Source organism: Pseudopipra pipra, chromosome 2 (assembly GCF_036250125.1).
Source record: "Pseudopipra pipra isolate bDixPip1 chromosome 2, bDixPip1.hap1, whole genome shotgun sequence".
In the NCBI taxonomy this organism is placed as follows: domain Eukaryota; kingdom Metazoa; phylum Chordata; class Aves; order Passeriformes; family Pipridae; genus Pseudopipra; species Pseudopipra pipra.
The window spans coordinates 44,403,195-44,426,911 of NC_087550.1; the positions used below are offsets into that span (position 1 = coordinate 44,403,195).

The following is a 23,717-nucleotide window of genomic DNA, read 5'->3' on the forward strand; positions in this document are numbered from 1 at the left end:
TGGTGTTGTCTTTATTTCCTTTCCTTGTTCTTGTATTCAGGTTTCTCTTCAAGCCTGAGAAAAGAACTTCTTCCTTGCTTAGGTTTAGATTTTCAATTGCTAGCTGATTGCCAGATTTTGAAATTACATAAAAGAAGGATTTAAGCACAATATTTTAAAAATTACAAAATTTATCAACTTTAAATTATAGCCTTTGACCAGAGAACATTTTGACTTATATGCATTTTATTCAGCCTCTTGCCAGTTATCCACATTTTAATTTTTTATTCTAAATATCTCTCCATTTCCTACTTCTGGATGTAAAAATCTGATGAACATTTTTTCTTCCCTTCACTGCTGGCATGTGCAGCATGTTCAGGGCTGTGAGCAAGACGGAAGCCGTGCTTGCTATGCCTCCTGGTGGGCATATAAACTTCCTGCCTCAGTACCTTTGTGTATCATGCTTTCTCCAAGAATCTTATACCAAAGCCTTTCTCATGTGTAATTGAGCTGCTTCCCATTACAAACCAATAGTCTACCAGTAAGAGTAAACGCATTCCTTTGTAGACATCTATCCAAAATGTATTTTTCAAAGGTAGTAAAGACCAGCATGCAGGACCTCATACATCACTCGTCCACTCACTACTGACAGCACAGCATGTCTTGCAGCATCTACAGCAATCAACATCCTTGCTCAATGGAGAGATTTTTTACACTTCATTGCATATGTTCTTACAAAACAACTGTATGGACTTCTGGGAAGAAAGCAAAAATGTGTTACTGATAGTTAACAACAGCATTATTCAGAAAAGAAAATTGGGCACCAGTAGACAAGAGGAGTGGATATCAGGCTGTAATTCATTGGCAGCACCAATCTTTTGCACTTGGAAATGCTTTTTTCTTTCATTGAAGACTCTAATTACTGTTGTTCTTTTTTCTTTCCTTTTTTTTTCCTGTTAGTTTTTGCGAAAATCACCTCTATGAATCTACACCACACCTGACTCATGCACACTAGAAAAGCAAAAGGGAGGGAGAGGCAGGGAGGAGAAGGACTGTGTCAGCTTCACCTCGGATTTCTATAAATTGTCATGGTACTACACGCTATGGCCTCGACGATCGCAGAATCATGGAATGGTTTGGGTTGGAAGGCACCTTAAAGTTCATGAAGTGCCAGCCTGCCTGCCCTGGGCAGGGACACCTTCCACTAAACCAGATTTCCCAGGGCCCCATCCAACCTGGCCTTGAACATTCCCGGAGTTGGGGCATCCACAGCTTCTCTGGGAAACCTGTTCCAGTGTCTCACCACCCTCTGACTAAAGAACTTGCTTCCTGACATCCAATCTTAATCTCTCTTTCAGTTTGAAGCCATACCCCCATGCCCTATCACTACATTCCCTTGTCAAAAGTTATTCTCCAGCTCTCTTGTAGTTCCCTTCAGGTACTGAAAGGCTGCAATGAGGTCTCCCTGGAGCCTTCTCCAGGGTGAACAACCCCAACACTCAGTCTCTCTTCATAGGAGAGGTGCTCCAGCCTTCTGATCACCAGGCAACTATCAGCAAGACAAGAGGGCATGGTCTTAAGTTGTGCCAGGGGAGGTTTAGGTTAGATATTAGAAAGAATTTCTTTACAGAGAGGGTAATCAGACATTGGAATGGGCTGCCCAGGGAAGTAGTGGATTCTCTGTCCCTGGAGGTTTTTAAGATGAGACTGGATGTGGCATTCAGTGCCATGGTCTAGCAACAGCAGTGCTAGTGGATCAAGGGTTGGACTTGATGATCTCGGAGGTCCCTTCCAACCCAGCTGATTCTATGATTCTATGATTCTATGATCTTCATGGCCTTCCTCTGGACTCATTCCAACAGGTCCAGCTCATGAAGCTCGACAGAAACAGAATGATGAAGCTGAGGACAGAAGGTCATATGAATACGCACGCATTATCTTGCTGAAACTGTTCGCCATCTAGTGGTTTGTTGGCCTCCTACAAGTACAAACTTAGTAAAGAATTGGTGGGTATAATTTTCGGGGGGGGGAGGGGAAATGTTTGTATTACATCTGTTCCCCAGTGTGCAAGAACCTATAAAAAAAATATGAAAAAAGATGAAGTGCCTCCTGCAAAGTGCTCTACCATTAGGATGAACATCCCATGGAGACAAGCAACAAAAACCTGCACACAACCAAGGTGAGATTCAGAGAGAGGTTAGGTACACCCCGTTGGTAATTTTTCTCTGCTTTATTTCACTCTATTCCTCTTATTGTGTCAAGATGTCTCGATCTAGTTTGCTCCACCATTTTCTTCAAGCTTGCCCACCCAAAAACGTACATTATATACAAACTATGAGGGAATTAGGAGGGCCCTGTGTTTGGGGGCGGGAGGTTCCAGGGAGCAGCATGAGATGGCTACTCTGCAACAGAAGATGTGCCAGGAGCTAAGCACAATACTTAGGTGGATAAAAGCAGTCACTTCACCAACAAGGAGCCAGGATGCAGAACAGCAACCCCCGGCCAAGACTGGGTTGAGAGACAGTGGTCAGGGTCAGATACAGCCCAGTGGTCACCCAGCAGGGCTGCAGTGGCAAGGCAGGTCCGAGACCAAGCTAGGATGCCAAGTCAGCAAGTCTGGATCACGGCCAGACTCGTGGAGATGCGGGATGGTGCAAACAGAGCTGCTGGCACAGGCACGGGCCAGCACAAGGGCTCAGTTTAAAAGTGGCTCTGAAGAGAAAGGAGAGGCAGGCCCTCGCTATGGCTTTTCTCACAACTGCTCTTATCAGTGGAGGAGCTGACCTTGGATTCTGCCAAGTAAACTTTTGCAAAGGGGTAATGTGCTCAGGGCCATGGCCGTCAGAGGGCTGGAACAGAGCTATGGAACATATCCAACACAGGGGTAAAGCGAGTTGATGGCCTTCTTCATTAAAACAGTATATGGATGAAAATCCCACTTGAAAGTGGATCGAAGCGAAGTTCAAAGAGCTTATGTTGTTCAGTTTGGGCAAATCAAGAACTCTTGCTGTTAATGATGGCTTCATTAATGAGAAGCATCAAAGGACATCTAAATTATTAACTGATCACACTGATTTAAAGCTCACTGATTTGAGGCTACTAATTTAATTTGTACATGAAAAAAGATCAAATACAATCTTGGGATGTATCAGGCCCATATGCTTCTATTAGAGACACTGTACAAGATCTGAATTGAATGTACTAACTAGTCACCTATGTTTAACAACAGGGAATTCAAAATAACATATGCACAAATGGCTCAGTGGGATAACCAGAAGAACAGTGAGAGTTTCCTGTCTTATGGAAGGAGACTAGAAATAACAGTGGCTAAAATAAAAGGACAATAGTGATAACAGAGGCTAAATTAAAAGGGCTGGAGGGGGTACAACAAATTATCAGTTAACTTCAGAAAGAAGAAAAACTAAATTCATAAGCAGCCCTGGCCAGGAAAAAATCAGCATAAATAATCCTATACTAAGAACTAAACTAATAAAAGAAATTGCTTGAAAATTGATAAATAATTTGGCATTCTCCACTTCCAAGGAATGAAATTTTGCAACTGTTTTCAGTGCAGTTAATAGCAGCAAGAAAACTTAGGAAAAAGATAAATATTTAGTTAAAAAATTATTTATTTACTTGAGTTACATGTGACAGCAAAGACGTCACATGCAACATTAGAAGGTACAGAGGGTCCCTTTCAGACTTATTTCCTGCATTAACCATTAATTTGTAACAAGCAGCCTTCTGGTTGAAGTCAAACTAGATTATCTGATGTGCTCTTTGGGCTTTACAATATTAGAAGTCCAGCTAGAGCTGTATGTATTTAGCTATAGGATTATGTATATATGACCCCATGCTGTACTAAGAGCATTGAAATAAACTGTATTATTTATGGCCACATTCTCTTGTGTTGGAAAAGAAAGCAATGAAAAAGAGCTCATTGTGAGGGGATACCAGTAAAGTAGCTGAGGATCAAGCCCTCAGAGTATTTATTTTGGTGACTTCTCTATGATATATTCACATATTTTAACTGCATTTATAATAACATATGTTTTAATAAACATATTGAGTGCACTGATTTCACTTATATTTTTAAAATATTATTCTATGAGTGGTATATTGAACAAATGCAATTATTTTGCTAGTAATCAAAGAATAACTGAAAGCTATTCTTGCTGTATTGTACACAGTGGCAATCAGAGTAAAGTTACTGCAGCCTCTGTGACAGGTAAAATTTCTAAGGAAATTACGTAGAAAATGTGGTCAGCCTCATGTCAGCTGAAATGTAGAGATATACCGTGTATGTAGGTAACTGTAAAGCTTTTAAAATCCAATGCTAAATCTAGATGGGGAGAGCCATATATTTGCTTTTGTGGAAAGAATACTATAATGTAAAGGATAATGACATGAAACAAATTCGGTTTCACAGCATAGGTGTTGTAAAAGCTACTTTGACATAGCAATAACTGAAATAAAGTGTAAAAGACAAGATGCGGACTATCTAAAATCTCACATTGGCTATATCTGTAATGGGTAAAGGGAATCCCTCTAGCAACACTGAGTCTAGCTTCGAGGCTAGCAGCTATATACCTGAAGCAGAGAAAACTTACACATTCAAGTCAATTGGCCAGGCAGTTTGTAGGGTCTTGACATTTCCACCAGGACCTTCTCCTCTCCTTAAAGAAAATGTACTGGTTCAAGTTAGTACAATATCTCCCTCTTTGATCTTACCCTAATGCAATGAAATCATAAGGCATCAGGAACGATCTTAGCAACCTCAAGAGCATCAGAGGTAAACAACATTCCCTTTTTCCCCCCATTTATTTCCACTTCTGTTTGAATTAATTATTTCAAAGTACAAGCTCCATTTCTACTCATTCACCCAGAACTCCCCAGTCTGGGTGTGGTAGAGTGAAGGGTTTCTACATAACCATCTAATCAAAACTGGTAGAGAGACAAATTAAGCCTACATCTGCAGTCTGTAATTACTCAGGATATCTCAAAATTTCCTGTTGCACACGCTCATCTTTGAGCTATTCACCATGAATGCTCATCTCCTGTTAGATTCTCTGATAGTGCTGCTGTCCCTTTGCTGACATCCGGGTTTTAGGAGTTGGATCTGTTGTCATAAGAAATAGTAATGAGGAACTGGGAATTTCTCTGTGGCCCTGTCTGGACAGCCCTGTTGGACAGCTCAGGCTTCCCAGCTGCCAGCTCCACTTCCCTGGGAGTTCCATATTATAAGCTGTTTCAATGGGGTTCCAGGTATCACCGACCACTTGCCCAGCCTGGAGCTGGAGCCTAGTCCCCTGCAGGTCGGGCCCCCCACAGGGGCATTGGAGATGTGGTGAAGGCTCTTTGGGTGACACCTCCACCGTGTGTGCCACCGACCGCGCAGCGCCCTGTCCTTGACATGACAAGAAACCCCTGATGGACACAACTGGGCAGGGGGCCAGCACACGCTGGGTTCCATGACGCCACCTTCCCGCGCAGAGCAGGGTTAAGGTCTGGAACCGGGAATCCCCACAAGCCGTGAGGTCTCCCCGCGGGCCGGCGCCGCCCGCCCTCTGCGCCGTGTGCGACGGGCCCGCCCCGCCCCTGCGCGCTCCCTGCGTAACCCCGCGGTCACGCGGGCGGGGCGGGCCGCGCGCTCCGTGACCGGCTGTGAGTCGCTGCAGGGCCGTCGCGCGCCCGAGCGGGGGGACTTTGCCCCCGCCCCGCCGCCGCCGAGGCCCCGCGCTCCCCTCCCGCCGCCATGGCCGCCCCGGGGCCGGCGCGGCTCCTCCGGACCGCCGCCGCCTCCTCCCGCCGCTGGCTCTTCTCCTTCAGCTCGCCGGCAGGCGGGATGAGGCCGGGCTGCGGCAGCGCCGCCGCTGCTGTGAGGGCAGCGCGGCCCTTCAGCCTCTCTGCCCGGGCGGTGCTCAGGTAAGGGGGTCGCGGCCATGAGGCACCGGGCGAGCTCCCCCGAGGAGCTGTGCCGGGCCAGGCCTCGGCGCTGAGGGCACCCGGGGCCAGCGTCTGCCCGTGGCACGGGCCGCCCGAGCCGGGCTGGGGCGGGGTGACCTTCCCGCGGTGACCCGGGATGGGCCCCGGCCCCGCCGCCCCGCACGGCCGCTCCTGCCCTCGCCGTCCGCCGGCGGCTGCGGAGCGGTGCCTCCGGAGCGCTCTCGGAGATCCTTCCTGTGCCCCGCAGGACTGTGCTGGGGCTGCGGGTCGGCCCGGGTGAGGCACGGGGTCGGTGTGACCTGGAACCCCGTTGGAATGGCTTGTGGTGTTATGGAACGGTAAACCAGGGTTCCTGGTGCTCAGGCTCGTTCTCTAAAAGGTTGTGACCTTAGCAAAGTTGCTTATTCGTGCAGTGCAGTGCTTGCTTGCTTTTTCCCCCCCCGTTTTTGGAAGCTTGACTAGGCTTGTGGTAAAAATACAGCGCATATCAGAGAGCCCAATACTGAAGGTCTCTTCAGCCTTTGGTGTAGTTTTCCACTACCGAAGAGCACTTGTGCATCTTTCTCTAAGGAAAGACTGGATGTGGCACTCAGTGCCATGATCTAGTTGACGTGGTGGTATTCAGTCACAGGTTGGACTCTATGATCTCAGACGTCTTTGCCATACTACTTGATTCTGTGATCTGAGTATGCAGAACCCCTCCTGTCCTCACCAGTATGTAAGAGTAGGTGTTTCAAAGTGCATTTCATCTGTATGGGTTTAATATTCCACAGTCCTTAACTGTAGTTTTGTGACATGTAGTCAAAAACTGTTTGTGCACAGCCTTCTGGCTTGTAGTTTTTATATTTGAAGACAGATCATAGTCTATAGCAAATTTTCAGTATTTAAAATGCAGAACTTTTAAAAGCCTGGTTTAATTGGTTGTCAGAAAAGTTTCCTTGACTCTGAACAGGACCTGCAATCACTTGCCCAGCATCAGGGGTGTACCCTGCTCTGTTTCAAGAGGGTTGGGATAGTGCCCTCACCATCAAAGCTGTTTCAACAGTTTGCTTTTAAACTCTCCTGTAGGTGCTTTTTGACTTTGTTCCAGCAGATACTTTTCATATGGAGAGACAAACTTAACGTTTTAGTCTAGGACTCCCATATGAGATGGGTAAGTTGCTAGTCACATCTCTTCTCTGAGTGACCCTGCTGATGATCAGTTGATTTTGAAGTCCCCGATTTGCGATTTTTAATTAAAAAAAAAAAAAGCCTTTGTAAAACACCGTCAGTTTTTAAAAAGGTATTCAAATTATTGAACAGGGTAAAAATAGGGGAAAAAGAATGCTTAGAAGGGAAAACATTTCCTTACTTAATAGTAATGTAGCAGTAATAGTAGTAGTTGTAGTAATGTAGACCTGTAATCTCTCAGGTCTTTCACAAACAGGCTGAATACGAATGGAATTTATTCACACTCATTGTGCAAGCACACCAGCAAAAAAGATTATGCAAGCAAGTATTTCAAATGTGTTGTTTATATATTCCGTATCATAACCTGGCTGAATGAATCAGAAGAAAAGGAAAATCTTCAGATGTTATTGTTTTCTCAATATATGTGAGAGTTATTTTCTCTAGTCCTGCCTTTTCTGGGCATTGTATTATTTGAGCCCCGGTTCCTGACCTTTATATCATCAGCCAGTGTTATTCCAGTAAAAAGATACGTCATTGTTGGTATATGTAAAATTAGCTGTATTTGTGTCTAGAGGGTGAAAACATCATACAAAACATTACCTGAAGTGATTCTTGTGAGCAGAGGTTCCTAAGGGTTTCAGTGAAGCATCAGGCATTATGTTTTGATTTCCATTTTCTGTTTTCTTTTGTTCCGTTTTTATCTGTTATCCTTCCTTTTCTTTTCAGGGCGAACAGGAGCTATCTCAGAATTCTTTTATACCAGTTTGGATAGCTGTACAATGTTTTTTGTGCACAGCATAATTATTGCATGCTTTAAAGATTAGTTCAGGTTTATAACTTCGAATTTTAATTGAGGCCTGTTTAATAGTTTAATTCGTGAAGCTCTTCAGGTGTTTAGGGCTGTTGGATTTGCTGTTTATTAAAAGATCTGGAAATAACAGAGTTGGTCTTGCCACGTGCAGCACTAGGCTACAGTTGTTACCTTTATGTTTTGTTTGGAAGAATGTAAGAGGTGATTCCTAACTTGGAAGTAATATCTGAGATTCAAAAGAATACTTCTTTTAAGGAGGAAGAGGTAGCTGTCAGGATTCTTGCAGTATTTACTCTTTTTATTTACGGGAGAGACAATGAACAGCATTTACAGTTCTCTTGTGCTCTTCTGTGCATTTGCAGTGTGCTCAATATAGAGTATCACAGTGAAGCTTGATAAAAAAGTTGATAGTGCTGTGGCAACCATATGAAGAAATTAATTGTGTTTTTCATCTGGTTTATCTGGGAATGAATTGAAATATTTATGCTTCATAAACACAAACTATGTTTTGTTTTTCCTGATAATCCTGAGGCTACTCATACTTGCATAGGCCTGACACCTGTTTCACATTAACTGCCTGTGACTAGTTCACATCATGTTGGTATTTGCTTGGTTGTTTTTCTTCATGCAAACAATGTCTGGGTAGACAAAAACTATGTCACTTGAAATTTATAAAGCCTAAGTATTGTTTCATGCAGGTGTGAATTTTATTTTTTTTAATGGTATCCCCCAGTCATTGAAAAGGTTTGCTCAGTGTTTTGAATGTCTGACTAGTCTGATTATTACATACACCACTCTTCTGAAAGTATTTTCACCACTCAATAAAGCCTCACTGATTTTTCTAAATTAAACGTTTTGGCTATGTGAGGAGTGGTAAAGGTGGTAATAGCAGAAAACCAGATCTACAGTCCTGCAAGACTGTAGAAGGCTGTATCTAACGTTACACAAATAAATGAAATTTAGCTTCATTATCAATCAGGGTGGATTTAGGTCCTGTGGAAAGATTAATTACTGTATCAGTTTTCAACAAATGCCACTGAGTTGTGAAGAAGTGATATTTCTGTTTGTCCCCTTGCTGCATGCCACACCCGTCAGGCAAGCACAGCCGTGGTGCAGATCCACAATTGGCTGAAGCAAATGTAAGATTGCTCCACTGCTGTTTCCTCATTTTTGCTGTGGGCAGTGGCACTTTTGTCAGTTTTGCTGTCTGGTCCAGCTGGGACTACTTTGTTTTTATGGTTAATTTTCATCCAGATTAGCAAAATGAGTTGACTGAAGTGGGGATCAGCCAAACCCACATTTTTACACCAGAAAGAGATTGGTTTAATCTGATCGGGAAGCTTGGATCGTGTCATTGCATCATAAAGTTGCAGTAACACGACTTTTCTAAACTGGTGTTAGATTTTGTCTGAGGGTCAGATCTGACTGTGCCAGTTCTGACATCCATGTAGCCATTGACCTATGAGGGTCGACTTTTGGCCAGTTTTCTTTCCAGGCCCAGTTTACCACATGACAGTGTGAGCGCTGGAGAGAGAAGGAACAAAGGAGCGGGGGCAGGACTGTTCTTGTGACACTGTGCTGTTGTACCAGATTAAAGCGTAATCACGAGTGAAGACAGTTTCAAATGTGTTTTCAAAACTGGTAGGGAGTCAACTTGTCATGTACAAAAGTTCCAGTGATCTAATGGACAGACAGACATCCTGCTGTTTGGTCCGTGTTATTTGTGATCACCTCATCCTATAATAGAGTAAAGGGTATATTTAGGATATTGGAATAAATATTTAGTATTTGCCATTTACTGAGGATGCCCAGAAATGCAAGTACATCTCTCACTGTATCTCCTGTCAGGGTTGTGTTTGTCATCTTAACAGAAATATTTCATCAAAGGAGAGTGTACTTTGACCTCTGGAAGGGCTTTTTGAAGCCATTTTAAATTACACTGTCATTGGCTTACTTTGGCTCTCAGAATGTGACCCTTTCCAGATGCAGTCGAAACTCACCAGTGTTAAACTCCCACTGGAGGTGGTGAATTTTGTACTAGTTTATCTAAGTGGGTGCTTGTTTCCTTGGTTCTGCTGTGGGAGGTGTTAGCATAGCAGAGGAGCACAACAAAAAGCAGAGTGGTAACTTAAACCCCCACAGAACGGTTTGCTGGAGGTGGTCCTTGGATATCACAGGTGACTGTGCAACATTAATTATATTTTGTAAAGATGTATATTTAAGATGTCTGAATTTTATTATAGTGCATGCTTCAATTGCATTGCAGATCAGCAAGGTCAATCCTTCATTATCAATTATAGTTTTGGAATTAATTTATTGTTAATAATAGCTTGTGGCTGCCTTCTGGAGAATGGACTGAGGTATGATAGGAAAAGAAGTGAGCATGACATCATAATGAATCATCATGGCACACACTGCTGCCAACTGATCTTACAGTTGTGGCAAGTATATAAAGTCTACAGCAACAAACATTTGTTGTTTCTCATAACAACCTAGGACTCATGTTGCTAAAAACACATTTTCTTTTACAGCCAGTTAGTTACAAAAGTAATTTGTTCACTGATGTTTCAGCATGGCCACTTTCAAATTTTTGCTTTAATATTCAGCTCTACGGGTTAGTTTTACAGAGGATGACTTGATTTTCAAGCTTGTGTATTTTGCATATGATAGATCACTCAAGGCCCACAGTTACTAAAAATGAGTACAGGTAATAAGAAGCATAAGAATAATAAGTGGTTCTTAAGTATGGATTTCACATGGAAACATAAATTTTTGCATTACCTTTTGGTTCTATTTTTATCTCTCATCTCCTGGCAGATTTCTTACTGTCCATAAGTTTTTCTTGTTTTGCTCACTTACTATAGGAAAAAAAATAATCTGCTTGAAATGGAACAAACTGTATTTCATTAGTATATTTAAAGCCTTCATTTAATTTGCATGTGAAATAATATAATACAGAATGCAAAAAAATCAATTTTTTCATATTAAAAGCTTTATGTTAAGACATTTTTATGCAGACTGCAAGAGAGTTTTTTCTTAAATAATTGTCTGAAAAGCAAAGCAGAAAAATACAAAGCCTTCTTTCTTTGAAAACATGTAAAAACTTTGAACTTCACTAGAATTAATATTTACAAGTCGAACTCCTAAGAGAATGTGTGCTTGAAGACAGCAGAATGTTTTTGAGTATTTCCTGTTTTGGCAGGAGAGGAGAAGTAAATTTTGTAACTAATAAAGAAAAATATCTAAAACTCTATGCAGAAATGGGAAAACTTACAATTTATCCTAAATGATAATGATGAGAACAATAAAAATGTCATAAATCCAAAGAAAGAGTCCACAGAAAGGTGGGGAGAGAAACATTTAAAATGAACTCTTTTATTTGTTAAAAATTGTGCCTAAAATAAAATAGCTGTGATCCTCTTTGGTGAAAGGCAAAACATCAGGATCCCATATAGCTTTTAGCGACAAAACACAAACCAAGGTTTGTTTTGGTTTTTTTTATTTTTCATGGTCTTTGTTCAATGTACACCAGTAAATGCCTGTACCTGTAACAGCTTTTAAAAGCCAATAACTTAGATTTCTCAGCTCTTAGAGTTGATTGTGATTATTAGTTTAGTAGTATTCAATCAATGCTAAAGCTCTAAAAAGGTCTAGAATCCTTTAATTCTAGTATGTAATTTTCTTTTTCAGCTCAGAAGATAAAATAACTGTTCATTTCATAAATCGCGATGGTGACAAACTGACAGCCAAGGGAAAACCTGGGGATTCACTGCTGGATGTTGTTGTTGATAATAATCTAGACATAGATGGTTTTGGTAAGTAGATACACTGAAAACTGTATTCAGTGTCTAGAAATTACTTTCCAGTTTATGCATAAGTATCTATAGTATCATTTAGGTTGGAAAAGACCATTAAGATCAAGTCCAACCATAAACGAATATGAATTTATATATAAAACCTACCTGTACTTTACTTGGATTTTCTCCTCTTTTTTTTCTCCTGCAGGTGCATAGAATATTTTAATTCAAGTTTTAAAAAAAATATTTGAGGTGATCTTGGCTTGCATATTAAAGGAGGGGAATGTGAACAGAGTGCTGTCAAGGTGGAATCTGAAAGATGCCATCTGCAGACTCTTCTGAGCTGAAAGGTTCTGGAGGCAACACAAAACTGGTGTATTTCTAAAAGTGTCTGGTTACTTCTGTAGTGCCATACTGTCTCAATTTATTATCAGGCTTTTTGTAACACAGTTTGCTGTAGTATTTGAGTACAAAGACAAATAAACAACCAAATCCATGTCAGTTAGCAGGGAAGAGCAAGAAGTTTAATTCTTATTAAAGAACTAGAGTAAAAGAGACCAAAGCCCTCATGAAATTCTAACTTGGTATGAGTTCTGTTTAAAATCAAAATGGGAGGAAGTTATAACTTCTCCCTGTTTCTTCAAACTTTTGCACTTTTCTTAGTTAGCATCATAAAATGGTTTAGGTTGGAAGGGACCTTGAAGTTCGTTTAGTTCCAATCCCCCTCCAATAGACACCCTCCACTAGACCACATTGCTCAAAGATAGTTCCATTGAAGTTGTAGGATTCTGCCCATACAAAGCAGTGGTATTAGGAAATGACAATTAAATACCTCCGGAGAGGTATTTATATGAATATGAGCTGGAGAATTAATAGAACTAAAGTAGGAAGTGGAAGTACAATTTTCCGGACTGAACGTGTAATAGGAAGCAACTGGAGGAAAAAAAAGCAGACTTATAGCACAGTTTGAAATCTGAGGTGTGTTTTAGTTAAGTGCAAATAAGTTTTACTGCTAGTAATGAAATCTTTGATATGATTTAAAATCTTACACTTAATATCTGAGACAACTCTCATATCTAGAGCTGCATACATCTGGGGAAGAAGAATTGTCTCTTAAGAGAGACATTTTTAAAAACATCTAATGCACTGGTTTAATTAGCTGTATCTATCACTTGCTAAATGACTCATAGACTTATGGCTGGTCTGCCTGTATCCTACCGTAAATGTTCTCTGTGTAAATATCAACCATGTTAAGACATTATGGTGAAGTGGGAAAAAATAATGCTGTCGATAATCAGAAGCCAAACTGAAAAAAAAAAAAAGTGGAATACCGTAGCAGTCTTTAATTACAACATATGCTGGTCCCATTTCAATAACCACTTGCTAATGAAACATCATACTAGGGCAGAGAAATAATGCAGGAAAAATGTATGTTCTGTGTTTAGAGAAAAACTGAGGGAAAAGTGAAACATAAATCTTACCTATTTGTTTTTATCACTAGGGGGCATCCCATGTGCAGTAATAATAATAGAAATATCTTTGTGTAAAGGCTTATAAAACTCTTGAACGATTCGGCTGCACTCAATTTGTTTATGACTGCTAGCTTTACAGTGTGGAAAGACCTTGCACTGTCCAAAGAGACTGATTAGTTCTTTCCTTCCCCTCTCGCTCCTTCCCTCACCTTCCCAACGTTCAAGATCCTTAGACTGCTGACAAGACAAATTTTGTATTTGGCACTTTATTTGAACTCTACTTTTTAACGTGTCTTTGAAGATGTGATATCTTTTAAAAATCAAATATTCTAGTACAGTGCTCACTTTGAATATATGCTGTTGATACTGTTACCGCATGTAACAGCATGGTGCTTTTGTGTGTAATTCTTGTCTGATGATAAATTCCACTGTTTCTTTCTATAGCAGTGGTTATGCTTACAATCTTGCTTCCCTTATTTCCTTACGAGTACAAAGGTGATGAGGTCACTGTATTCTCGGTTCTGCCTTCCCTGCAAATGAGTAAATAGATGATAATTGGCTAATGTGTTACTTTCTTCTCTCCTATCAATTTAAATTGGAGCCTGGGGTTTGTATGCCCCAATCCCACTCTCCACAGTATTCAGCCTTTCCTGCCCTGTTAAACTTGCATGTTTCTTTTTCAGCAAAGTGAAGAACTTAGTGTTAGCCCAACACAGTGACAAATTTGTTAGTGTTCAGACTTTTACTGTCCTGTGGTGACCTCATTGCTGTAGCATGTAGGTGTTGTTGATGCTTGTTCTGCTCAACCCTAGCAAATTTTTAGATCCTTGACTTGTACTGGATTGCCTCATAATAATGCATGTAGGCCTCTTTAGCACAGATAAAACCATCTCTCTGGCCTGACTACTTTTGTCGCTGTGAATTAGTGTTCTATTAAGTGAGAAGAAGCACCAAGTATAAATTCCCTCCTTCCTGTACTTCTGAGGATTTTTTTTTTTGGTGTAGCAGGTATCTTCTGTTAAACTTATGGAGGAAACCTTCTCAAAACCATGGGAAAAAGAGAGATAAGGATCAGCCTTGGAAATAAATCAAGTAGTGTTGATTGACAGTGTTGTCTGCTTTTGCATTCTTATGGTAGAAAACTTTTCTTTCTTTAAAAAGTGGAAAGGGAATTAGTTAAATGCTATAAATTAATTAAAATATTTAAGTAAATCTTAATGCTATAGGAACTGTAGAAATACTATTGACAGTTGAATGCAGAGTAGGTATATGAATGTGAGAATATATAAAACATTAATTTTACTAATCAACGGAGACTTCTTGTATGAGACAAACACTTATATATGTAGGATTTCTTCTGAAATTCTTCTGCAATTTGAAACTTGGATTTTCTGTTATCTTGATTTGTTCTGTTGCTTAGGTGCATGTGAAGGAACACTAGCCTGTTCAACTTGTCATTTAATATTTGAAGACCACATATTTGAGAAACTAGATGCAATTACTGACGAAGAGATGGACATGCTGGACCTGGCATATGGCCTCACAGAAACGTAAGGCAACATAGCACTTCACTACATCAAAGAATGGAGAGAAGGGCTTGCAGATGGGGCAGTCTGATATTCTTGGAGCACCTTAATCAGCTTTTGATGAGTAGCTGGATTCTGTTACACAAAATGGGACTGCTAAGTTTAGATATTGTCTATCTTAATTCATACTAAAAAGATGTCAGTATTGCTTTTGTAACTGAGAAGTGTCAGTTGCCAGTACTTGTCTTCAGAGGTGTCTGGTGCAGAAATGTTATATACTAAAGTATAAGTGAAAACCCCATTCCTTCAACAGAAGCTCTGCTGCTGCTGTCCTGTGTGTGAATTTTCTTGTACTTGTTTCTCTTCCCTTCTGTTTACTGTCTCTGTTAGTCTGTAGCTAGTGAATGTGTTAACATTAGTGTTTTAGGTTTTGGTCAGATCTTCTTTTCACAGAATCACAGAAGGGTTGAGGTTGGAGGGGACCTCTTGAGGTCATCTGGCCCAACCCCCTGCTCAAGCAGGGCCACCTAGATCCGATGCCCAGGACCATGTCCAGACGGCTTTTGAATATCTCCAAGGATGGAGACTCTACAACCTCTCTGGTATTTATGTACATTGTTAAGATCCTTCCTCCAAGCCTTCTCTAGCACAAACAGTGTTCCATATGTCCGTGTACCTACTTGTCATGCTTTGACTCAGAGTATTCTTGGTGCACACAAGTCAGATTCCCTTTTGGGAGAAACTGATCCTAAACTGTGCTCTTACTGCTGATAGGCATTAGGATTAGACTAGTGGTAGTCTAAAGTAACCCTTGGTTCTTCATCACCCCCACCATCACACATCTTGTAATTAGGGTGTCACATCCTCATCACAGACCCATTCCTAGTGGGCTGTTCTACCTGCTGGTGTACAAGTAGCCTTTATCATAAACCATGCCCCCATGAACAGTAGGCAGCTGTGCCTTACAAGGTTTCATAAGCGCTTTTCTTCATCCTTCAATGGAACAGCTTATTGAAGTTTTTGAGAATCTTTCCAGTGATGATGAGGCTTTATACCTGGCCTGTATAGCATAGAGTTTTTTTATGTCTCTACAAAGAAGCACTCTGAATTAATTCATCTATCTCCTTTATCAGTGATGGGAATCCCATACTCATCATTTCTATATAACAATACACATTCTCACTTCAGACAAATCTGAACTTCTGTGGGAGGTTGTAAAGGCAAAGAAGTTAAGCTACGAGATACTTGTTGCAGCTTCTTTTGTTTTATTCTTCTTCCTGTCTCACAAAAACCCATTTTTGGTTTTGAAAAGATCATGAGCCTATTAAGTGTGAATTTACTTCACCCTTACCATCTACCATAATTTTCCTGAATTTTTAGGTTCAGGACCAAAATAATTCCTAAATAGCTCTGAAGGCAAATGGTCTAATAAAAATCTTTTTTCTTTGGCCATCTTTTAAAGGTTTAAAGCAAGGAGATTTTACTGAAGAACTGAAAAACAGTAGAAAGCCAGAGCTCTTTGTTTAAATGTTTCTATTTTCTCTCTAAGTTCTTCATACCAAATTAAGTTTTAGACTCTCTGAACACGTTTGGTACTTCTATTAGGTGTTCCTAGCATCATGTGTTCTTCCTATGGCCAGGGACCTTTCAAATGTGTGAGAGGATGACACTTCTGGAACGTGGAGCTTTAAGTGACTGATATTTACTGCAGGTTACCTGGGCTCCTGTGCTGATACAGATTTGTGTAATGGAGATGCACTTCTATGCTCTGTCATAGGTACAAGGATAAAAGCTTATTTTTATCAGTGACTCTGTATTTGGGGAAGTTTCAGCTAGCAACTGCCATGAAAGTCATGTTTTTTAAAATGAGGAATTAATTAGAAAGGTTAAAATTAAATAGTTTTGATTAACTGCAGAACAGGAGAGATGGTTAAAAGTAGTAAGATAAGGGGAATGCAAACCCCGGCAAGTTAAATGTGTAAGAAGAATGCTGAAGCAAAAAATAAGCTGAGAAACAGCTTGTAAAAAGTAGAAAAAATACTTTTGTTTTAAAGCTATCAGAAGCAGGAAGCTTTGTCTACATGAAGAGCTGATGGGTAATGTAGAAGGTGCACTTAGGAAAAGATAACATAAAAGCAAAGTTTCTTTTGTATTGTTGTCTCTAGAGATGTTACGGGATGTCCATGCACTGAAAGGTTTCTTTGCAAAAGGCTTCCTGGAGCATTCTGTGATCTTGTCTCAAACTGACGTGTCCATGAAAGTATTACAGCAGATAAATGAGTAACAAATGGTAATGGCTAGGTAGCATTCACTCAGGAGTTCTACAGGAAGTCAGTCTGGCATTTCTGAACTGTCTGCAAGGCTTAATTGGTTGGTTTAAAACTGCTTCTGCTGCAAAGGTATGGGAAGGCAGCAACCCAACTTTTAAAAGATCATCGAAACTAAAGAATACATCGAAGTTCCATACTGGACACTTTAATCAGATGTCTATAGATAGTCTATACTGTCTACTATGGGTAAGGAAAGAATTCGACAGAGCTTTTGTAGAGGAATGAAGCAGACATGGGAGTTCTTCAGATAACTCACTGAGTGCGAAGAAATCTTGCAGTTCATGAAATTTATTTAGGTCTAGAAAAACTTTACTAAGTCTTGAGTTGCAACAGGATAAGAGCAAAGGCCCTGTGTAAAGGATAAATAATTCATTAAGAAAAATCATCTTTTAATAAGGTAGAAGCATTAGGCTGTCTGGTAATAATAGGTGATCAACAGTGTGATCTAAAAGTGATAAGTACTAGGTTTTAATTAGCATGTTTGTGGAAGATGTGGGAAAACAGTGAAGAGTAAGGTTTGTGTATAGTGTGTGTTGCTCTGTGGTAGTATCAAAAACTGTTGATGAAGATGTATGAGGATCTTGTGCTACTGAGCAATAGGAAGTGATGTTTGGACTTAAAAGGTGAAGATAAATGCATATGGAGAGGTGGACAGGAGAATGGTAACTTTTAGATTTTTGAAATAGGCTGTCAGCTAGCTAGTGTCTTTCCAGGAACTGGTGCTACAGAACACTGTACTTAAGTATAGAATATTGAAAACATCAGCAAGGATGGGCAAAGACATGAACATTGAAATAAAGATATCCTAGCAATAAAAGCGGCTTCTGATGTCTGCAGAATTTTGTTATTGTATTAAATACTTTGATTTTAATTGCTTGCTTGCAACATCTTTTTTTTGTTCAGAATGAATGGTAGGTAGAAAAAAAAAGGATGACATCTCCTCGAGTGCCTTGAGTGTTTTATCCTTTTATCCTTCTCCTTCCTGTGTTTCTTGTCTTTTCACTCCTACTTTTCTGGTTTAATGACCCAATCTTGAGCTTTTTAGTTTGAAAACATTGGACCCTGGATAGGGAGGTTAAGCTGTGCTTTTTCTGAGGCTTTCATTCAGGTTTTTTGCCTTCTCTTCAGAGATGCCAAATGCACCTGGCTGACCTGTTAGTGTCCCACTGAAAATGGAAGGGTCACCCTTATTACATATTGTCTCAGTAAGCAGGAAGTACTTGGTGTGCGACTTTCCAGTGTGCTGAGCTCTGATACTGAACATAAATCATTATTATTGCCACACAGACCCTTGTGCTGACACATGCAGTTTGCTACTGGGCTTGATTAAGACCATGCACAAGAGTGGCTGTTTGTAGTTCATGATGTGTTTGGGGTGGCTGAATGTTGGAGGCATAAGGGGGTAAATGCTGTTAGATGTCTGGTGGGCTAGAACTAACTGCAATGTCATATTTCCCTACAGATCACGTTTAGGCTGCCAAATCTGCTTGAAGAAATCAATGAATGATATGACTGTTCGAGTACCAGAAGCTGTTGCTGATGCTAGACAATCAGTAGATATGAGTAAAAACTCCTAAAAGAAAATACCTTGGGGGTTTTAAAGAAGCTTAATTATTTTTATAACTTATTTTTAAATGTGTAATTAAATATGGAAACTTACATAATTGTGAGTTATTTTATATGACTATCAATATTAGATTAATGCTATTTTAATTTTCTTTATAGAACCTCTTATATTTTTACGCTTAAAATGCAATAATACTTCCTGTAAGTAATCATTGGATTATAAACATCAAGTGTATTACAGATTTCATATAAAATTATTCTGCCAAAACATTTAATGACATTTGGAAACTGGATCACTTCTACAAGACTTCTCCTAAAAAAACCTCTTAGCATTTCTTGGTTTCAGACCTGGATGTGTAAGAGAACAAAACTTGTGAGACTGCATGGGGTCTTTTTGAAGTGTTGTCATTAAAGATGGTATGCTCAGAGTTAATTCACGTTCTCAGTAAACATGGTACTTCCTCAGCAAATAGTGGACTTTCAGGGTAGGAGTTTTCCAAACTTTGGAATCTTAATGAGATGTGGCAAATTTTGTCTTGCAAAATACTGCTAAACCCATGAATTCTAGGGGCCATGTTATGGCTCTAACACAGCAAGCACCTAAACACCACTCAGCTGTTTGCTTGCACCCCACCACTGCCTGCCCCCCACCCAAAGCAGGGTGGGGGATAGAGTTGGGGGAAAAAAAAAAAAAGTGAAATTCATGTGTTGATACAAACACTGTTTAATAAGACAGAAACAGAAGGGAAAACAACAACAACAACAATGATAAAAGAGTTACAATATACAAAACAAGTGATGGACAGTGCAATTGCTTACCACCTGCTGACTGATGCCCAGCCAGTTCCTGAGCAGTGACCGCTGTTTCCCCCCAGTTTAATATTTTGAGCATGGCACCATCTGGTCTGGGACAACACTCTGATCAGCTGGGGTCAGTTGTCCTGTCTCTGTCCCCTCCCCACTCCTTATGCACCCCAGCTTACTCACTGTTGGGGTGGGCTGAGGAGCTGAAAAGTCCCTGATTTAGTTGTTGCTAAGCCATGTTTACACTAAAACATCAGTGTGTTATCAACATTATTTTCATTATAAATCCAAAACACAGCACTGTACCAGCTACAGGGAAGAAATTATTCTGCAGGCTGATGCAGAATGCTGGCACCTGCAGCTTAACTGTTGCCCAAATCAGATGTCAGTAAACCTCAACAGTTTTTACATTTGACTACACCAGAAATAAAAGGATACACAGGGCTTAGAAGAGTGAAGTCTTGGAGGTGTCTAATGGGAGAACATAACCACTGGATTTGCAAATTTACCCATGATAAATTCTTGCTGTTCTCTGAAGATGTTGGAGGGGGCAATGTTTGTCAATGTAAGATTTATTCTGAAATCATTATCCCTTTCTCAGTTTTGACCTTATGCAGGAGGCAGTCTGATATTAGCTAGGGTGCTCAGCTTGAAGAGATTTCTAGTTTCTGGGCCTTGCTCTCAGGATCATTTCAGTAATGGCTGATGTGAAATTACCAAGTATATTTATTCCAGAAAAATGGACTTGGTTCCTCAGAAGGTATAGGGAGAACCCATGGTGAGATGACATGTGGACTGATGATGAAGAGCTTTCAGTTGAATATTGTTTTACTCTTTCTAAAGTAGCCCAAAATAAAATAATGTCTCTAAGACTATTATTCTCTCCAGCTTTGCTTAAATACTTAAAAGAACAACCAAGAGTTGTTACCCTTATAAGGTAATTTTGATATTTGGGGCATATTTGTATACATTTATATATAAACAATGTTTATTTACATTTGAATGATCTAATGCAGTCATTATTGCTTTATTTGAACTGATAACAATGGTATCTGGACATTTTTCTTGTATTATTACATATATATGGGAGGGGGGGAAAATTATTTTTACAGTGCGGAATATTGGGATTGTTTTGAGCTTCATAAACAGGAAAAAAGGTCCCTCTTTTTTTATAAAAATTAATATTTTCTAGAACTGTATTGAAAATAGATGTGGGTCAGATTCTTTGATTTCCTCTCTGAGTTACCTTGTTTCCTTGTGTTACCTTTGGGCTTTGCCCTAATGCAAGATGCAGTAACTTGTCTGTTCAGAACTTAATCATGTAGGGTTTTCAGAATACACTTGTGATCTCATCTAAATCAAACTGTGACTTCAAAGATGAAATTTCCAGGCTTTTTGAAAGGCAGATCAAGGTCAGGGAGAAGCACGGGCATAAATGGAAGAAATGTTCTGAAGATGCTGAAGATGTCTTCCTCTTCAGCTGCTGTGACTCTAACCGTAACTTAGATGTTGCATTCACACAGTCCGGCACTAAGGTAAATCTTACTTCATATTGCCTTTGTACTGAGCTCACTTGTATACAGTAGTCATCATTATTAAATCTCAACTTTTTTTTCTTTACTTGAGACACAGCTCATTACATTCTAAGAGAGGGGACTTGGGTCATAACAAGACGCACTGTGCGTTCTTAACATCAGAAAGAAATTTGAGGTTTCAGTATAGTTGTGAGTTTTAGGGGTAGATGTTACTATTTGGTGAGTTTTAGGGTTGCCTTGGGCTTTGTTTTGGATTTGTGGTGGAATTTTTTATTGGCTTGTTTGAGGTGTTTTTCATACAGCACCAGGCACTTCTTGTGGGAATCTTGAAGTGCTTAACACTGTGTAAAACGAATGTGAAACAGGTCTCATGTGACGGTTTTCTTTCTAAGACAAGGTTGCTTGTGATAGCTTCTCATTACAAAGACTTTGACTCTCCTGTAGTGTGCCTGTGGAAGGAATTACTCAGCACAGCAAGGCAAAAAAGGACGCTTTGAAGTTTCGTTTTGAAATCCCATATTGCATGCAAATGGAAATCTCAGAGGGCAAAGGAACTGACTTGTAGTCCCCAAAATGCACAGCTCAGAGATACTAGTTTATTGTCAAAATGATTTGCAAATAAATCTTATTTTTGACCTCTTTCTGACACACCTTGTTTGTATGGATTTTTTTCCTTCTTCTCCAAGCCATTGAATGTATTTCTGGGTGAAAAGTGGAACTTAACAGTTAATGGTGCACATTCCAGTGTAAGTATGAATTCTTGTGCAATGACACACAATTATACCATCAAAACTAGTTGAATACATATTTATTTCCTTATCCAAATAAAGATTACAGGTAACTTGCTTTCTAAAACCATTTCCTTTCTCTGTTAAAACATCAAGTCAGTGGGTCTCTTCTGTCTCTCCTCCGTCAAAAATGATGAGCACATCAAAACCTACTTTGTTGTCTTTGCTTCTGTTAGTTTACAACACATGCTCGAAGTCTGGGGCTGAAACACCTTTAATTCAGAAGCAGTGAATTAGGGGACCAATGGGCTGCACTGTCTTCTGTTGCTTGGGGTTAAAAAGGTCCTTTGGATTTGGTTGGGTTTGTGAGGAAGCCAGGCCAAAACCATCCTTCTGCCTTCCCAAGGGTGGGGTGGAGCTTGTCTGTGGCTCTAGGTCGTGTCCCTTCCCTCCACCCCCTTAAACCACAGTCAGGCACAGGACAGCAGTCCCCACCTCTGTGACATTTGGTGTTTGTGTGATGTCTGAAGGGGAAAGAAGGGCGTGCCTTGCATTGCCGCATCACTACATCTCGATATGTCAGAAGTTCCCATCATCTGGACTGCAAGCTGTCATGAGAGAGAAAGGCAAGTTCTCCAGGCAGTTTCTGACTTCTCAAACAGAAAAACTAAATCTTAAAAGTTCACCATTTTTGGCTACAGGCACCAAGAGATACAAGGCTTCTGTGTTCAAACTCAAATTACGTCCCAGTTAGAGGCAAGCTGGAAACGCTGTGTCCAAAAAAGATGCAGTGAAAGTGGCAGTGCTTGCCCTGCTCACAGGCCTGGGCTGGGGCAGGGAGGGATTCTCTATAGCCTGTGTTTTGCCCTCACGGGGGACGATGTGGTATACAAAGATAGGGGAGAAAAAAGAAAAATCCTCATTGCTTGGGAGAAAAAAGGAGGAGAAGAGATGCTCAAGCTGTCACTGAGATACCAAATAGTAGAAAACATTGGGAAGAGTCTGCAGCTGCTCTAGATGATTTCTCCTCAAATGATCTGAAAAGATGCACAAGGGGAATGGGAATTTCCTGCGTCGTGGCAGGGGCTGTTGTCTCTGTGGGTGGCCATGTAGATCCATGTCCTGCTGCGGGCTGCAGTGCCTTGGTGCTCTTTCTCTCCCTGTTGAGCTGCTGGGAGAGTGACAAGAAGTGTCATCTGTCCATAAAAGAACAGGCATTAAAAGGAACCCTGAGGTTTACTTTCTAACCCACTTGCTTTTTTATGAAGTTAAATGTTTTTTTGATGTGAACTAATCCAAATTTAAAAATGTTTTAAAAGTCATTTCTAGCCAGCAGTGATTTAGCATTTGCAAGTGGGGCAAACTCTTCATCTGAAGCTGTTGCCTCACTGTGCTTGGCGAAGCATCTTTGGGACCGCCCTCCACGGTTCTGGAAGCTCCTGTGGCCTCAGCCCAGCCGTAAAAACGTTACTCTGAGCATTTACACGCCCCGTGTGCTCCCGTGTGCCATGTTACTTTAGTCCGGGCAGCGTGATCCCCTCTGTGCCTGCCCCCTTCCATAGCGCGAGGCCTTCTCCCCTGAGCAGCCACTAGAGCGCATCCCTCGCATCTTCTGGAGATGAGAAAGGATATAAAGGGGTTTGAACAGGCTTGGTACGACCTTCTTTAGGTCTGCTCAGGTACGGCGCAGCTTTCCCATTTCTGGGAAAGAGCACGTCTGTGCCAGAAATTCTCTGGGCTGGTGCTGATCCCAGGTGGTAAATCCCTGCAGCACAGCGCTTGCGGGAATTAAAATTCGCGTACGGGAGCAGTGCAGCATGTTAAAGCAGCCGTGTGTGTGAGCCCAGCTCAGGTACCACTCTCGATGCAGCTGCTTGCTGCGGAGCCGGCTTGGATGCCTATTGCTGTGAAAGAAACTCGACTTTGGTGTTACAGTGAAAAAGAGCTATTGCTGCGTCAGGCCGGGCTGCCACGGCTCCGGGTACCCGTGCCCAGCCCGCGGCAAGGCTGAGCATGTGGTCCTGCAGACGGACAGATGCACAGACACACAGGC

General features: G+C 40.8%; 1 protein-coding gene and 1 long non-coding RNA gene across 3 annotated transcripts; one reads left to right on the plus strand and one right to left on the minus strand.

The window, feature by feature from the left end:
* Positions 1-201: 201 nt before the first annotated feature.
* Positions 202-5,495, minus strand: LOC135409566 (uncharacterized). The gene is made up of 2 exons (XR_010428264.1): positions 5,252-5,495; positions 202-5,098 (listed from the first exon to the last, which is right to left on the minus strand). It is a non-coding gene; the product is annotated as an uncharacterized LOC135409566 (long non-coding RNA).
* A 130-nt stretch (positions 5,496-5,625) lies between these two features.
* FDX1 (ferredoxin 1) lies at positions 5,626-21,582 on the plus strand. Of its 2 annotated transcripts, XR_010428261.1 has the most exons (5): positions 5,626-5,904; positions 11,597-11,721; positions 14,596-14,725; positions 15,155-15,303; positions 18,494-18,695. XR_010428261.1 is itself a non-coding variant. In XM_064645266.1 (4 exons), exons 1-4 carry the CDS (start codon positions 5,735-5,737, stop codon positions 18,606-18,608), a joined length of 540 nt encoding a protein of 179 aa, XP_064501336.1. In that variant the 5' UTR covers positions 5,627-5,734; the 3' UTR covers positions 18,609-21,582. The 2 variants fall into 2 exon arrangements, 1 of the variants encoding a protein (XP_064501336.1); XM_064645266.1 differs by lacking the exon at positions 15,155-15,303 and having other exon boundaries at positions 5,627-5,904; positions 18,494-21,582.
* Positions 21,583-23,717: the final 2,135 nt, after the last annotated feature.

Excerpts from the sequence above, each read along its gene's own strand:
- FDX1 (XM_064645266.1), top strand. The coding sequence starts at position 5,735 with ATGGCCGCCCCGGGGCCGGCGCGGCTCCTCCGGACCGCCGCCGCCTCC. Across the intron at positions 11,722-14,595 it reads TCTAGACATAGATGGTTTTG|GTGCATGTGAAGGAACACTA; the intron begins GTAAGTAGATAC and ends TCTGTTGCTTAG. Across the intron at positions 14,726-18,493 it reads GCATATGGCCTCACAGAAAC|ATCACGTTTAGGCTGCCAAA; the intron begins GTAAGGCAACAT and ends ATTTCCCTACAG.